This window comes from Lampris incognitus, chromosome 13 (assembly GCF_029633865.1).
Source record: "Lampris incognitus isolate fLamInc1 chromosome 13, fLamInc1.hap2, whole genome shotgun sequence".
Taxonomy (NCBI): Eukaryota; Metazoa; Chordata; class Actinopteri; order Lampriformes; family Lampridae; genus Lampris; species Lampris incognitus.
In genome coordinates, this window is record NC_079223.1 from 37180700 (window position 1) to 37198742 (window position 18043).

Sequence of the window (18043 nt, forward strand, 5' to 3'; positions counted from 1 at the left end):
TGGGTTGTGGAATTGTGGTATTGGTAGTGTATAAGCAATATAGGACATAAGCAATATGGTATATACATATGGGCATAGGTTGTTGTTTATTCAACCATAACAAAACTGTATTAGTAGTGACATACCTGTTGTGCATACATGCCTGCCTACAATATCCTGTTTGTTGTTTCATTTATTTCTTGTTTTTTTTTTGTGAGTTATGTATACAACTTCTAGAAGCTGCTGTGAACCAGTCAAATTCCTTGTGCATATAGGCACACTTGACCAATGAAGTTGATTCTGATTCTGATTAAAGTCCTCTTTCATGCATTTGCATTACATCTATCCTGCATTTGTGCTGTATAGTGGCATTCATTGTGGAAATCATCCTTTATACATAAATACTGCCTTGACCCTTCAATAAGACTGCAATAAAACTCATTTGAACATTCAGTACAATCAAAATTAGTTTTGTACACGAAACTCTAATTTCTACCATTCCCCTACATATCCAACTATTCCCCAGAAGAGAAAAAAAGAACAAGAACACACAGGATAAAAAAAGTGAAACAAATGTTACTGAGTCCAAGCAAGGGAGAAATAAAGTGAATGACTAAATAGCCTATGTGATCTACAGAAATCAGATAATGAGATAGTTAAATACAATACAATAATTCAGTTCAATCAGACATTTATGGGAAGGATGGAGGGACACAAAAGGTGACACTAAAATTATTATGAAAAACCTAGACTACATACTAAAATAAACTACAGACCAAATTTTTGCCATATAAAAACACCATACTTTTTTTTAAACAACATTCAGAGGTGTGGATCAGTTGCTCTGTTGCATCATTTTTAGAGAGACTAAGAGGGCTGTGGGACTAGAGAAGGAGACTCACAGCAGCCCACCTGCTCAGCAGACTTGACACTCACTAGCACAGGTTGGAAGTGTGGAATGGGATCTTCTATCTAAATTTAGATAGAAGAAATCTAGAAGAAGAAATCTAGATCTTCTATCTAAATTTGTTGGTGTCAACAGAAATAGTGAATCAAAGTTCAAGTTGCTAGTTTTGTCACTAGTTGCTTTTGAAGAATGAAGTGACCAAGATGGTCTGAAAAGTCAGTAAATCCAGTGAAACAAGTTGGCAGCATTGGTTGAAAGCAGCTTGTTTGATGTCTGTGAATGTTCTCATTCATCCAGGTCATGGTTATCCAAAGGAATTGAATCAAGTGCAACTGGACTTGGTATATATATATATATATATATATATATATATATATATATATATATATATATATATATATATATATACCAAATCCAGTTGCACTTGATTCAACTCCTTTGGATAGCTTGTTTGATGTCCGCAGGTTCAACAGCAATGCCTTGGCAGTCAGCACATATTTCACTGTGTTCTTTAAAAGCTTTATATTCAAAATTTTCCTGTCTAGTTTTATGCCAACTTCTTTACTCTAATTTGATGTTTATTTTTATTTTACGTTTTTGGCGGGAGACACCATTCAATTTCCCCACAAGTTCATCTGATCATTTCAGAAAATAAAATGGATACCAGCAGAATATTGGTAATTTATTTCTGTGTGATAAGTTTCATCTAGTATCAGCCAATTTGCCAGGTACCCTTGGCAAAGACAGAAAAGAGCTTTATTTGCTGTGGTGGTCTATACACAAAAAATAGTTTCTTGCCTAACCAAACACATTCACACAAATATATTCACAGGGTCAACTCACCAATGTGACACGGTTGCAGACAGGGTCACGAAGGGCATGGAGGTAGGGCGTGTCTTGTTGGACGGTGTGGTCCAACCAGGAAGCCTCTTGGTGTTTTGTGTTTGGCTCTCTCAGCTCTGACAATGGGGAGGGCATGGCAGCCTGAGAGAAGGTGTGATGGCAAAATAGAGCATGAGGGAAAGTGAAAGAGAAGGAAACAGTGCAAAAAGTCCTATGTATAAAACAGTATAATAGAGAGAGAGAGAGATTGGGAAAGATCACGAGAGAAAGTGAGAGGAAGATGGATACTAGTTATCAATACAATTTCTGAGATTTATTTGACCATCCTAAATGGTTTGTACGTTAAACTGTTCTTTGGCAGTTTGAGCTTTCAGCTAATATAAAGCAAACTCGCAACCTACATAGAGTAAATGAAGATTTTCAAGCCATAAAATCCATTCAAAACTATTCCATTCAATATTTTGATGATGTAGTTTTGTCAGGTCATCTGCAAAGGCGAAATGGTTTATTTATTTCAGCCAGTCAAAGGAAACACACCTGATTCACATTTTTCTTTTTTTTTCTTTTTTTTGCCTTTTCAAAAGTTTGCCTAAAGGTCCCTTCACATATGGAAATGTGGCAAGTCTGGGCTGTACCTCATCCAGCCTGTAGATGTGTCTGCCAGGGCAGGTTGGTGTGCTGACGCTATCCATGGAGGTGCTGGGCTGTGTGGTGTGGTTAGACAGGCTGTAGGTGGGGGAGAAGAGGCCTGCGACAAACACCTTGCTCACCTGGGAACAAAACCGACAGACAATAAATGACAACTGTCCATCCATCCATTATCTGAACCGCAAATCCTGCTCTCAGGGTCGCGGGGATGCTGGAGCCTATTTCCAGCAGTCATTGGGCGGCAGGCAGGGAGACACCCTGGACAGGATGACTGTTATGACAATGGGTACATTATGGGTTTGTTGAGTTATCAGAAGATCTTCACTTGGAAAATAAAAAGGTCTCAATCAATCAAAAAGGTTATGTTTGTGAATTAGATGCCAATATACCCATTTATACTAACTGGATTCATTGTCACTACAGCCATACAGTTTGTTAACTATGTCTTTACCTATTCAATTTTATTTGATCTCTATGATTTTTCAGTTATCGTCTCAAGGTCTTGGGTAGGTTGATGGTAATATGGAGAGGAGGTCACTGACCTGATGAGTATGAAAATCCTTGACTAGGATATTTAAAAAAATGTATTAGACTGTGTGGATTCAATCTGGATTTAATTGTGGCCAGAATCCTACTGGCGGGTATGAATTCCTCCTTACCCTGGTGACTCCAGTGTAGAGAACCAAGCTCCCACTGGCCTCTAAAACCAGCATGGCATTGATGTCCTGAGGGGCAGAACAATATCAGAATCAGAACCAGAATATGCTTATTTACAAATAAAGCTTTTAAGTTACAAGGGATTTGACTCATTTCTCACTTTGATTCAAAGACAATTCATAATGTAAGGGGGGAAAAAAACTATAAAAGCAAAAATTAATATAGGCTGAAAGAAATCGATATTAACATAAAAAGTAAAAAGCAATATAAATTTGTACATGACTCACAGTGAGACATGTTATTAAAAAATACAATTTCAAGGTTTTTGGTTGGCTTTTAGTTTTTGACATTTGACAGAAATTGAAGAAAAATTATTGCATACTTCCAAGAGCTCATGTTGTATAATATTTATGTTACTAAATATTGTGATTTTTTTATGAATTCTTATTAAAGTGGGCAATAAGTTTGTACCTCAATTCTTTATAGTAATCAAATGTATATTTTTTTCCAGCAATATCTTTATTAACATTTTTAAATTATTTCCAAAAACAAAGAAACACGTTTGGAAGATAATAACAGAATGCAAGGAACAATAAAAAGAAGAAAAAAAAAATATATATATAAACGTATAAATAAAAATAATGAAAAATAAAAACTGACGAGTTTCTGTTTTTCACAAGGGTTCTCCTATTGTTATATTAATGTCTTCCTTTCATTATTTGTACATCATTATCAAGCTCAAACACGCAGTTCACATGGAACAGAATAATCAAGTACTTAAAGCAACCGCAGAGGACTACTTACATTTATACCTCATCTGCCACATTCATCACATTACTTAGATCCATTCTCTATACATGTATAAAAGGACCCCAAATATTTTCAAAGAGCGATAGTTTACCTTTAATAATGTAAGTAATCTTTTCCAGAAGTAAAGTTATGGACAATTCTTTAATCCAATTAATGAATTTAGGTTTACTGGTCTTCTTCCAAGAGAGTAAAATAACTCTTTTTGCAAGAAGTAAACAAAGATCCAAGGCAGCAATATCTTTCCTAGGTGTATGATGTTTATCAGGGTGTAAACCTAAAATGAAAAACTTGGTGTCAAGGGTTAAGTGTACACCCAATATACTCTCCAGAGCCTGTTTAATCTCCCTCCAAAACTGTTAATAACTTTATCGCATTCCTAAACACAGTGAAAAAAGGTCCCTTTCTCCTGTCCACACCTGATACACAAGTCCGGGATAGCACTATTATACTTGTTTAGCTTTTCTGGTGTCACATGTGTCCTCATCAGCCAGTTATATTGCAGCAATTTGAGCCGAGTGTTTGAGTTTGTGCTTCAACACATGCTGCTTCCCAGTCCTCAGAGGGGAACTCCTCTTGTAAGTCTTCTCTCCAGGCATTAAGTTTTTTTTAGTAAAGAAGACTCAGTGGATCCCTCAACTAAAAGATTATATAATTTTGAGATAATCCCCTTCTCAAAGTAGCTGTTTTGCATTTCTGTTTCCAAAATAGATAATGGGGCAATTGACAAACCCTGACTTTGACATGATCTAATAACGTTTTCACCTGTACGTATATAAAGAAATGTTTGCGTGGGATATCATATCTGGCAACCAACTCCTCAAACGACATTAAGGTCCCATTATCTAACACCATGAGGTCCCCTATTGTCTTTAGACCTTTTTCAGTCCACTTTATAAAACCTGCATCTGCTCTGCCTGGAGGGAAAAAATGGTTACCCCATACTGGACTGAAGCGTGAGCGAGAGGGTTTCGCACAAATATTTCTTAACCTGACACCACACTGTAATCATATTTCTAACTATGGGATTTTTTGTATTCTTTTTCAATATTCTGACTTTTGCCGAGTATAAATACTGACGGAGAGGCAGTGTGACTGAGCAATTTTATATATTCATCCAAGGTGGAGGGGATTTATCTGAATAATAAAACATTCATTCATTCATCATCAGCAACTTCTCTGGGGTCGAGTCACAGTGGCAGCAAGCTAAGTAGGGCACTCCAGACGTCCCTCTCCCCAGCAATGCCCCCCCAGCTCCTCCTGGGGGGTACCAAGGCCTTTGCCTTCCAGCTCAGCTCCTTCTTCACTACAACGATCCGGTACAACACCCGCATTACTGCTGATGCTGCACCAATCCGCCTGTCAATCTCTCGCTCCATCTTACCATCACTCGTAAACAAGACCCCAAGATACTTGAACTCCTTCACTTGAGGCAACAACTCATCCCCAACACGGAGGGAGCAATCCATAATTTTCCAGTAGAGAACTATGGCCTCAGACTTGGAGGTAGACTCTCATCCCAGCCAATTCACACTCAGCTGCAAACCGCCCCAGTGTGCGCTGGAGTTCGCGTTCTGATGACGCCAACAAAATCCTATCTGTCATCTGAAATTATATTTACTAGAGGCTATAATCCAAAACATATGGTAATTAAGTTCATACACTAAGTGCCTGTGTAAATTCAAACCCCATCCATCCATTATTTGAACCGCTTAGCCTGCTCTCAGGGTCGCAGGGATGCTGGAGCCTATCCCAGCAGTCATTGGGCAGCAGGAGGAGACTCTATTGCTGAGTTCTAGCTACACAAAAGATGTACCCAATGGACTCTGGAGGTTATGGGAACAAGGTCTAGTTATAGGGCACCGATACAGCACACATCCTGAGGCACTATGAGGGGTACGGCCAAGGTTCCTGCAGTTTTTACTTTATACTTTCGCAAAAACAAAGTATTTTTGCGTTCTGACTTAACTGTTGTATTGTTCTAAACTTGCAGCAAGAATTCGGGGATCTCTTTCTACCTGGAACCTGAAAACACTCCTGTTGACATCAATAAAGAATGAATTTCAAAATCTTTTGGCTGGTGTTCAAGCAAATATATGCTGGGAATGGTGGAGTAACATGTAGTAATTTTAAATTTGGCTTTAATTTGGCCAAATAATGAGTTCATCTTCTTTAGTCACTAACATACAGCCATAGCATAGCACTATGTGATTGGCATAAAGAAAAATAAACACAACTTCAGCATTTTATTCCTTTCTTCCTAAAATTTCTAAACTGTTAATAATATATGAAATGACTTTCATGACTCTTGAGCCCTTGAATCTTATACTTTGTTTTCAAAAATACTCGTGTCAATTTCGTCAAACGTCAGTGAAATGTGTATCAAGTCTGTATAATTGTATTTTGCTTATCAATAATCCCATTATGCAACAGTGTTTTCTCTACCTCCAACGGCTCTGCATCCTTAGCGGGAATGGTTGTAACCGAGGCAAAGATTAGTTGGGAGGCATCATTGCTCTCGATAAACTTCACACATCTGTGGAAATGACAAACCAAAGACTGGTGATGAGTAAAAAGAGGGGATTACATAAATAATTTGCTGAAAGAGGGAGAGAGCAGGTGAAGAGGGGTTTTCAAGAAGAGGTACCACAAGAGAAAAGTCATTGGGTATGAAGAGATGGCAGAGGAGACCGAAGAGTGATATTCAACCAATTTGCATGCGTGCGTGCGTGTGTGTGTGTGTGTGCATGCGTGTGTACACATGTGCGTGCGCATGTGCCAACCTTAGCTGCTGATGAGATTCCACCAGGAAACACAGATAGTGGTTCTCGCAAAAGTCGGTGATCAGGAACACTTTAGATGCCTGGCTACTCATCTCCCTTAAGAAAAAATAAAAAGTTTATTCGCAACTTGTAAACTTGCAAAAATTGTCGACCACTCCAACAACCAAAAGAATCATCGGTGCTCTTATGTCATCACCTTTCCTACCACAAAAAAAAGGTTGTATATGAGATTTTTGCAAACTTTTTTGAGTTTCTGTTATGTCCTACAAGCTCAGTCTCCCTTCTGCTCAACCATTTTGCTTCCTCATGCTCGCCACATATGAGCGCATTACTATGTGCTGTATCGTTTTCCCAAGAAAGTCCCTACCTGACAGAAACCATGAAATTAAGCAATTACAAGTTTTACATTTTTAATACTGTGCCATACAATTGTGTTAATAGCTATCAGTGATTTCCATATGCCTACTTTTAGCAGAACCACTAACATAACTTGAAAAAAATATTACAATAATCAATATCCTAATTACAGACCCCATTTATATATGCACTGTTATTACCAACCATATATAATGTGAATTTTAAACTTAAATATCACAAAAGGTGTTTTAGAAAACATTTAGGTATTGTGTGATCATACAATCCCTGGCCAATCAATCAAACTATACAACACTGAGAAAACAATCTGAAATTTCTTTCAAACCCTACAAAGTCAAATCACAAGGATGTCATGTTCTCATGACATTCTTTTGTCCATCCATCCATCCATTATCCAAGCCACTTATCCCAATCGGGGTCGCGGGAAGCTGGAGCCTATCCCAGCAGTCATTGGGCGGCAGGCAGGGAGACACCCTGTACAGGCCGCCAGTCCATCACAGGGCCAACACACAGAAAAAGAATCGCCTTCAGCAGTTCAGATACTAGCCTACCAAACAGATAAAGCACCTGCAATAATCGATTTGCCTAAATGTAGGGAATAAAAATTATATCTCTGCAGACTTTTTAAATGTTTAGCCAAGAGGTTGATTTGAAATGTTGGATTCAATCAGGGTTGACACATGAGTGCTACTGCAAGCTATATTGACCCAATTTCCCCTTGGGGATGAATAAAGTATTCTGATTCTAAGTGCTACTTCTGAACCTTGTACAGGGAATCGGGGACCTCTGGGATATTGTGGGACATGTGCACTACAAAGTGAGAGTGGGAACCCTGTCCAGCCAATAGAAGATAGTAGGGGCGTCATGATTCTCAAAATCTACAATCCGATTTGACTCTTGATTGTAAACCCACAGAGCCGAAGTTTTGTCTTCCCCTCTGGCAATGAGAGTAATTACTTCTCTTCTTTCACTGCTCTCCAACGAGGAAAAGCTTTTTTTTTTTTGGTCATTCTTTTGTCATGAGACAAAAAAAAAAACAACTTCAGAATTGCAATATACCAAGAAAAGAAAACAAGACCAGGCATTGCCTCATAACAGCAGGACAGCGAGTGCAAAGTGGTTGTCTGGTAACGTCGAGGGTGAGTAATATGGCCGAGACTGCCATGTGGGCTAACTTGACAAGGCTGGAGGGAAAAAAATGTGTTTAAGCAATTGATATGTGATTTCATGCAGTCGTACTTGTACTGAAACAAAGTGTTTAGCAGTCCAGTCAATGCCCCAGTAAAACTTGCCCAACACAGCAGTATGCAGTCCATAGCAAGATGGCTTGTGTTCCTTGCAATCAAACACATGGTTATTTTGCACTGAATGAGACCCCACCTAGAGACTATAAGATACTTTTGAAAAGGCAAGTATGGAGTATGTATTTTATGCAAATGCAATTATCTTGAGGAAAAAACATCCCAAAATACACCTGCCAGTCCATCTTAAAAAAAATTAAGATACTTTGCCAGAATTGTTAAGTCCTGGTTCTGACCTGCTGGAGCCAGCAGTGACTGCCAGTCCATCTTAAAAAAAATTAAGATACTTTGCCAGAATTGTTAAGTCCTGGTTCTGACCTGCTGGAGCCAGCAGTGACTGTTTCACTCCAGAGCTGCTCCATGCAGAGGTCCGGCATAATGGGCTCCAGCTGAGGCACCGGTAGCAACTCGTTGGTGGTGTTGTTAGGGGAGTGTAGCATGTACTGGTGCCCCCTTGGGGATGGACTTTGGAAGGACGCGTTGAAACGAGAGACACCGGAAAAAAAAGGAGTAGCCATACCTGGGGAATAGGAGCGACTGGGAAGGAGAGAGGAAGGAGAAAGAGTAGAGGAAAAAAATAAAAATTTAAATCATGTGTTTTAAGTCTGAATTGTATGTTTTGAGTTTTGTTCTGAAATGAGTTAAAGAATGTTCAAAAATTAATATGTCACCTACTCATGCGAAGACTGATGCTAAAAGACATGTTGCTGACACAGATCTATGGAAAGCTCAGTTTTAAAAAAAAAAATCATTTCCATTTTAAAGGCCTTTTCCAATCAGACACTAACATGTTTGTATACTGGTGATTTGTCAACCAGGACATTTTAAGGTACACTTTTCTTCAAATATTGATAGATACTCTTTTAAGATTTAAGCTTAATGATAACACCCTATACCATATAGGTGGCACCCTGAACCTGCTTTCTAATTCCAATACATTTTGTAATGACTGCCTGTGACTATGTCAAAACAAAATTTTTCTGACTTAACCTTTGAAATCCAGTGGAATATTTATACCATGTTGACAGTTCAATAAACTTGAGTAGTCTTGTACACGTAACATCTGTGAGGCTTTTATTACATAAACCACTCAATGTCTCATAAAAAAAGAAAGATTCTTTGTACATCTGAGCTATGAGTAATTCAGCCATGGAGGGGTCATTTCAAACTAGATTCTTTCAGAATAATCAAAATAGAATAGAATTCCCTCTAACCTGAGGGCAGCCATGTTGGATATGCTTGGGGAGTGAGCCCGGGAGTGGGATCCTGGTGAGGGTGTCATGTTCCAGCATTGATGGCCGTGCAGAGCACCAAAGTTGAGAGGTGAGTCTGTACCAACACCACAGCTAGGAGCAGAAAAACAAGAAAACGGGAACTAACAGTCAGCTGGTCCCTTGAGAATATGAGCTTTCAATGGTCAGATAACTCAGGTAACCAGTGGAACCATCTAACATGCAGCCCGAATGCTCTAGAAAATCTTTTCATTCTGTAGGTGAGATGACAACGCAAACCATACCAAAAGAGGTGAAATTAGATCCTGCATTTCTGAGATTTTACAATTTATATACACTCTACTTCTGACTACAATGCCTTTTCACAAGGCAGTAACCTTTAGCCAGCTGAACACCTCAATCACATTGCACTCTTATGGGACTTGTTCTGGCCTCCCCTTCATTGGATCAATTTCAAAAAGGCAAAACTGTCCAACAAGTGGATGGTCAAATCACATCTTTAGAAACTAATTTAAGGTTGCTCTCTAGTTGAAATGCAACACAGCAGAATTGTAGAGAACAATAAGTCAAGGTCATTAATCTTACAGCAAGGAGTGGTTTCCAAAACAACAGCCTACGCTTGTAGGTTGTAAATGCATATGGCCTGTCTCTTGTTCAGTTCCCATGGCTTCCTTAAGAAAATTTACTCTGACTATGATACTGCTGCCATTTCACCTGTACAATGATCCAAGGGGACTCCCTTGGATCATTCTCCAGAGCTGTGATGAGAACAACCACTTTTTTTTTATTGGGTTTTTTTTTTTTTTTGAGTCAATACCATGAGAGGAAAACCAGACCCAATCTCCAGCAAAGATCAATGTGATTGACTCACAAGATTGGTCTGGCTTGAGATCCACATTATGCATGACACCTAAAGAGTTTGCAAGTTAGGTAATCAGTCAATTTATCAATACTTTTTCCATTCTGCGCATTTCATACATCAAAATGCAATGCAATGCGCTTTACATAAAGTTAAACTGCAAAAAAGGGAGTCCAGTACAAATCACCCCTGAGAAAACATCTAGGGAAAAAGATTTACTTACCTTTTTTAGAGATATGACATAAAAGAAAAAAATAAAACAAAATAATCACATAAAAGTTTAAACCCTAATGACTAAAATAAAGACTTAATAGAGTGTGGAAAACCTAAAGGAATAAAAAAAAAAAAATCAATATCACCAGCAACTTAGCTGCATTCTTACCTTGCACCAGTGCCTGGAACATGTCCCATTCCATAAATGCCCCCGGGAGAGTCAAGGCGGGATATGTTGTGGAGGTAGGAGGCGAAAAGGCTTGGAGCCATAATACCCAACGTGGTGCCAGTTGACTCAACCGTACATCGCAAGACTGCAGAGCGCTCCTAGTGGAAGAGAGAGAGAGAGACTGGCTGACTGTTAGTGTAAAAAGATCATTATACTTGTTATTGTGTTTTTACATGCATTGTGTGTGTGTGTGTGTGTGTGTGTGTGCACATGCGCATGTGTGTAATTTGTATGCCCACTGGTGCATGTGTGCAAGTAAAAGCCTCTTTGTATATCTGTCTCTGTGACTAGGTGTGTGTACGCTAACTTACATTTTGCGTGACTTTGCGCAGGGCCCAGATGGAGTGTGTTCCCTGGACGGTGTCATAGGAAACCACTATGGAAGGCTGACAGCAGCTGAACACGATTCTCATGGAGCTGTCTGATAGGTACTGCACACTAGAGCCCTCAAACACACCTGGAACACATTCGCACACACCATCACACACATACACACAACCATCATTCATACAAAAGCATAGTACAGACACACAAATACACAACCATCATACACTCAGAACTGCTAACTTGACAATGTCTTCTTGACAATGTCAAACTGCATTATACACAGCAAGCTTTGGAGAGAACAATCTGAATTCTGTAAGAGATTTCTGTAAGAGATTTAAATTAAATTAATGTACTGAATGGCCAGCTGAAACTAAACACAGTGGTGTGACTGCACAGAACTGTGCAGACACACTTGACAATGAAATCTGATTTGATTTATTTTTATTTCGAACACATTAAAAAACAAAAGAGATTAAAAACAAAACAAGAATATAATGAACAATAAACCTATATGAAAACTCAAGTTAACAAATTCTCATAAACACATTAAATTACATCTTCACAAAGGAGTAGAAGGAAGTATAAACTTGTTTATTCCTACCCCTCCTCCACTACTCGTCAATTAACATAATCTTTATCTTATAGACAATTATTCCAATTCTAAATGAACTGTGGTGAGCAGCACCACGGACACCACCTCACAGATGAGCTACATTTATACATTGCGCATAAAAGGAAGCGCTTACCTAAGGGGGAAGGAAGAAATACTACAGACAAAGAAATGTTTTACTGTTACTGAAAATGTACCGTGTCCAGGACTAAATCACAAAAACAATCAATAGGAAAATGGTGAAAAGTTAACAAAAATTGCATGCCATTGTAGAAATTTTTGAAAATTATACATATCATATTTCCATTGTTCTTTGGCATGTTATCTCTACTGACATCTTTTCCACCCAATGCGAGCATAATTTGCTTTGCAATATTTGGGATTTTTCTGATATTAACGCTTTAAAATTCTTTTTTTATTCCAACTTCCAACTTTTAATTAAAAACAGCTCAAGTGTCGCTAGTGTGTGTGTGTTTTCATTGGTATGTACGTGTGTGTCTCACCTGAAGGTTTACAGACCACAGGTGCAATCTCATCTATAGGATGCAGCATGCTGAACAATGTAGGAAGCGTTTCCCTGCAGACAGGAAAACATACTCCATCTCGACAACACACAGGAAAGGTAGAAGTGTTTGTGGTGTATGTTTGTTAATGTGTATATGAATATTATCAAATGTGTATTGATATCTTTCTCACACCATCAGTGGCTTTATGTCCTGGTGTTTATTTGTGTGTGTGGAGGAGTGGGGACGGGGGGTATGTGTGTAGGTTGAGGGGAAGGCTGTGATCACATGAGGGCAGCAACTATGACAAACAACCAGTTTGAGGAAACAATTTTTTTTTTAATCAGTCCCTTTCATCCTTTTCATTTCTTTTAAGTGTGTGTGTGAGAGAGAGAGAGAGAGAGAGAGAGAGAGAGAGAGAGAGAGAGAGAGAGAGAGAGAGAGAGAGAGAGAGAGAGAGAGAGAGAGAGAGAGAGAGAGAGAGTGTGTGTGTATGCGTACCCTGTGGGGCAGAGGGGTGCATCAGAGGCTAAGTTTTTGCGTTCCAACAACAGGCCAAATTTTGTTGCCCACAGACTGGTGACCTGAAAGAGAAACACAGAGGAAGAGAGACAGACAGATGAATACAGACAGGCTTAGAGTGTGTAAACAGTTATCAAATTACTATAAGCAACAACTACAGAAATACAACCATAATTACTCAGTAAACAACAACATGTAATGGCGGCAATAAATGTCCTCTGGGTAAATGAGCCCCCACTTGATTATTGCCCTTCGCTTACTTTTTTTTCTTTCAGTCTTATATCTGGGCAGGTGTGTGTGAGTTGGGTGGAAATAGGGGAGGAGTTGTTAGCATTTGGGGGGAAACTTTTCACAATGGCAGAGGAAAGCATGCAAGCCCACAGCCACTCTCACAATTGCATTAATACTGGATACACTTCCCTGAAAGGGAAACATTAAAACCAATAGGATTCATAAACAATGCTCTTTGCAGCATTTTACTATGAATGTAAGTGAAAACTTCGTTTCTTCCTTATCTTCATCAAACATGAAGGTCTCTGGATCTGGAAATTGCCGGTTTTGAATTGTGAGGGGAAAAGCCGAGTCTGCCGTTTCCCCCTTTCTCACTGAACATGGTCTTGCTGTACTTACACCTGCAGTACAGGTGCGCTGTAGGTCTGGACAGTTTTGTGCTTTTTGAATAGAGAAACTACAGCAAAAAGGGACAGTGTGGAAGTTGTGAGAAAACAAGAGAAGAACAACTTCTCTCTTTGATGACACCGATGCATGTCGTTTATTTATCTTTTTTACACCCCGCCTGAACAATATGGTGCTGCGTTACCATGGCTACACCGAGCCCTTAAAGTCAGCACGTCAACTTAATAAAAACAAAAGGCTAGGGCGCATTATTTCCATAAGTTCATTAAGTGTCCACTACACATGTCCCCCCAGAATTCACCATAACAGGGGCGGTCCTGAGGCCCAGTATAATCCACAGGAGCCTGTTGACCCAGCTGCTGTCGCTGAGGCTGGCCTGAACAGAGCAATGAAATCGCTTGCACAGCCCATTGGCCTGTGGTTGGTATGTGGTGGTGCAGTGGAGCTTCACCCCTAGGCTTTCTGCGACTGCGTTCCAGAGCTCAGATGTAAACTGTGAGCCTCGGTCAGAGGAGAGGTCAGATGGGGTGCTGAACCGGGCGACCCTGGTCCCAATGAATGCCCAGGGCTACTTCGGTGGACGTCGTCGATGACAGTGGGATGGCTTCCTGCCATCGAGTGGTCCTGTCTACCATTGTGAGGAGGTAATAGTAAGGGCATTTTATCAGATATTTGACCAATCTGGGAACTAAATCCTTACCAAGAAATTTCTTCATCAATGTGTTTGTAAAGGTGTGGAATAGCATGTATTAAAATGTTGAAATTCCACTCCCGTGGAAAACCTCGTAAAAAACTGCTCAAGGTTGGGGTACCCGTAACCAATTTCCAAAAAATCAAAAATGTTTAATTTGGCCTTAAATAACTTGTGAGGGGTCAAACTAGGGGTTTTGTCATGATTCTGAGTTGATTGCAAGTATTAGTTTTTCACCAAAACCACTCCTTGGTGTAAAAACAACCACACCCTCTTTTCCTGATCATCGCAGCCCCCCCTCCCAAGACCCCCCACCCCCTTCCCACTGCTGGGTACATGTAAATTAAAAAGTTGCTTAATTAGTTTCTTTTTTATTATTATTAGCCATGGTAAATAGGCCTATTTATTGTTTAGTGGTAGTTGTTGTAGTTGGTTGGCACTCAAAGTGAGGAAGTTTGGAGTTAGCTAGTGCCAGACATGCAGAAGCCATTTGCAACCTTCTTCTATGTTGATCATTGACGGACACAACAAACTACTCCTGAAACGTAAGTATTATCTACATCTTTTTTTAAGAACTTGAAATATTTCATATCACTACATTGAATATGCATAAGTAACAAAAGTTGTCAACATAGCTTACGTGTTAGTTAGCTAACAGTAAATAACATGGTTAGCTATCTAACGTTAACTCCCACTAAATTTGTCATTAGCTTACTTGTTAGCTGGCGAACAGTAAGTAACATGGTTAGTTAGCCAACTCCCACGTGTGTATTACACACCCCAAACTGCACCTGAGGACTATTTTAAGTCACCACGAAGTCAGCTCATGCATCAAAGGCGGAGAAAGAGTCAGCAAAGATGAAGAGAAGACGCACTTGCTCTGAGTTCAGTGCATCTACTGCATGCAGTTCTACAAGTTCACGGTCCGTTCAACTACTGTACAAGAATGTATGCATTCTTTGCAACCAACCCGCTCATCTCTACACAAATAACCCAGAGGCTGCTAGAAAGAGATATAGAGTGCTGGATAATTTGACTGCAGATAGACTGAAGACAAGCTTGCTGAAGACAGCACGGAGTCGCAGGGACGATTGGGGCACTGAAGTCATTGGACGCCTGGAAGGGATCAATGACTTGGTAGCAGAAGAAACCCTGTATCATTTGCGCTGCAAAGTTCTTTTTGAAACAGGCAGTCATTACTCTGAGACTGAAGATAGAGGACAGAGGAAGAGAGGACAGAAGAAAATGGATGAGGAGCAAGAGGCTGTTTTTAATGAACTCTGCGAATGGTTAGACTTAGAACTTGAGCATGGGGTGATGACACTTGACCAAGTCCACGAAAAGCTGCAGCAGTTTGACCAGTCACCAGATAAGAGCCTCTCTTATTCAAAGAAATGGCTAAAGAAGAAACTAAAAGAGAAATACCATGACACATTGTATTTCACATCACAGGAGAGAAGGGCAGCTGTGCTCTGCCTCAAAGATAACACCAGCAACCTTCTGCGAGAGCATCATGCTAATCTTGAGCTTGGAGATGAGAAGACTCAGATCATAAAGACTGCACTAACGTTCATATGCAATAACATTGCCACAATTGATCTAAATCCAAAGTCATACCCCACTGCACACAGTATGACTGATATCCATAGTCAGCTGGCACTTGTTCCTGAGAGCCTTCAGATGTTCTTGAGACCGATAGTGAAGACAGACGAAAGAGTAGCTGTTTGGGGGCAGAACTTTATAAGGGCCTGTCGGCCTCAGTCAGGAGTATTGCCATACCAGATGGGGCTTGCCATTCAACTGGATCATAGATTTGGGTCAAAATGGATGCTCAACAAGTTACACCGGCTGGGATACACTGAGTCATACTCAGAGACACAAAACTACAAATACTGCTTCCTTAATGGCAGGAACGGAGATGGCATCTCTGATATTTCTGGCACTCTTGATACCATTGTTGAAGAAACTGATGATCAGACAGATGAGGTTGAGGTTGACACTGCACTTGAGGATCTATCAGTTACGACAGCCAGTGAAAGTGAAATACGGAGTGACGACCAGGTGATCTCCATGGAGGTTGGGGAAACAAACAATACAGTCACTCATTTTGTTGGAGACAATATAGATTTAAACATTGTCTCTATTCACGGAAACACTCCCTTTCATTCAATGGGTTGGATCAAAGTCACCTCTCCGGCACCACCTTTGGCAGATCCGCAGATGACAGCAGCTGTCAACAGGGTGAAGTTGAAGGCATTCGACAAAGCTAAGATCCTGAAGGGAGCTGAAGTGAAGATTCTTCCATTCACCAACAGGAAACAGACAGGGATAAACATCTTCACATTTCTTACCATCGCTGAGCTCTCCTCCTCTGTGACACAAGACCAGCCACTCCTCACTCCTGGCGATACACTCTGGGCAGCAGGGTGGGTGATCAAAGCCCAGGATCCTGAGTTCCCACACTCAAACTGGAATGGCTGGATCAAGCGTATCCATGCTGATGATACCAAGCAGAGCACGCAGATCGACTTCCTCCCAGTCATCGAAGGTGACCCTAATGACCACAACACCATCTTCACCACTCTCAAAGAGTACATGCGGCTCTCTGAAGACAAAGTCACTATAGTGACATATGTTTGGAGTCAGTGGCGTGCTCAGTCCTCTCTGTAGTTAAGTAATATATTTGTTGGGTGCTCTTTGGTCCAAGGTTAGTAGTTTCAGATGAGAAAAAGAGAACAAATCTCTCTGACCAAGGCACTCCGTGTAATTAAAAATGTCTTTATTGAAACTTAGACATATCCAAAAAGGACCTAAAAATGCCTAGGTCCTTAGGTCCTTTTTGGATATGTCTAAGTTTCAATAAAGACATTTTTAATTACACAGAGTGCCTTGGTCAGAGAGATTTGTTCTCTTTTTCTCACTATATTGACATTTGATCTCCCCATCTGGCTCAAGGCTGTGGACATCATAAAGCAGGCAAATCTACCCGTCATTCCACGGTTGGGCGGATTTCACCTGCTAAAGTCCTACCTTGGATCCTTGGGTAATATCATGGAGGATTCTGGGCTACTGGAGCTGATCCAGCTTATCTATCCAGGGACTACGACAGCCAACCACATCCTGGATGGAGGATGTTTTGACAAGGCAATCCGTGTTCACCTCCTTATCGATGCAGCCATCTATCAGCACATCATGAAACACGCCTTCACTGAGGAGGAGCTTGGTGAAATGAGGACCTTCATGGAGAAGGTAGCTGATGGGAAGATGGGAGCCAGATACACAGACCCAGTAGTTGCGGTGTTTGAACAGAGGTTTGAAGAAACCTTCAAAAGACTTGCCGAAGGAGGAAGAACGCCTGCACTCTGGGTGCAGTACCACTACATGGTAGATGTCATCAAGATCTTCATCAGAACTGAACGGCTTGCAGGTCACAATGAGCACCTGTCCTGCATTGTTACCAGGATGCTGGAAATCTTTGCAGCTGCGGGGCATCACCAATATGCCAAGGGCGCATGGCTGTACTGTCAACTCATGAAGCAACTCGAAACTTTGCCTGCTTAAAAGGAGACCTTAGAAAGTCTCACTGCCCATGGGAACCACGTTGTCCGTTACTCTAGCCATGATTGGTCTGGCACCTGGTGTGACATCTGTATCGAGCAGACATTAATGAAGGCAGCCAAGTCAGAAGGTAGACTGAGCAGAGGGATTATGAGAAATAGTGATTCTGGCCACAAGTGCTGGGTGCTCACTCGCAACCACTTCTCCAATGTCAACCAGCGCATGGAGGAAGGTGTCAAGAAACATGGTCCACTCCACAGAGACCTTGCCAAAACACAGATGAAGCGAGATGCTGAAGCGATTGAACTTGCCCTCAAATGGTTTGAGAACAACCCATTCGACCACGATCGAGACAAGGAGTTG

At 40.5% G+C, this 18043-nt stretch overlaps 1 protein-coding gene across 1 annotated transcript in view; it reads right to left on the reverse strand.

Annotated features, from left to right (window-relative positions):
- The window catches only part of anapc1 (anaphase promoting complex subunit 1), a 206103-nt gene that overhangs the window by 173972 nt on the left and 14088 nt on the right, over positions 1–18043 (reverse strand). The window contains exons 6-16 of the mRNA XM_056291362.1: positions 12775–12857; positions 12274–12347; positions 11145–11290; positions 10774–10931; positions 9515–9646; positions 8619–8837; positions 6625–6720; positions 6287–6377; positions 3037–3102; positions 2365–2499; positions 1730–1870 (exon numbers count right to left, since the gene is read on the reverse strand). Coding sequence (XP_056147337.1) covers positions 1730–1870; positions 2365–2499; positions 3037–3102; positions 6287–6377; positions 6625–6720; positions 8619–8837; positions 9515–9646; positions 10774–10931; positions 11145–11290; positions 12274–12347; positions 12775–12857 — 1341 coding nt within the window. The remainder of the gene's footprint in view (positions 1–1729; positions 1871–2364; positions 2500–3036; positions 3103–6286; positions 6378–6624; positions 6721–8618; positions 8838–9514; positions 9647–10773; positions 10932–11144; positions 11291–12273; positions 12348–12774; positions 12858–18043) is intronic.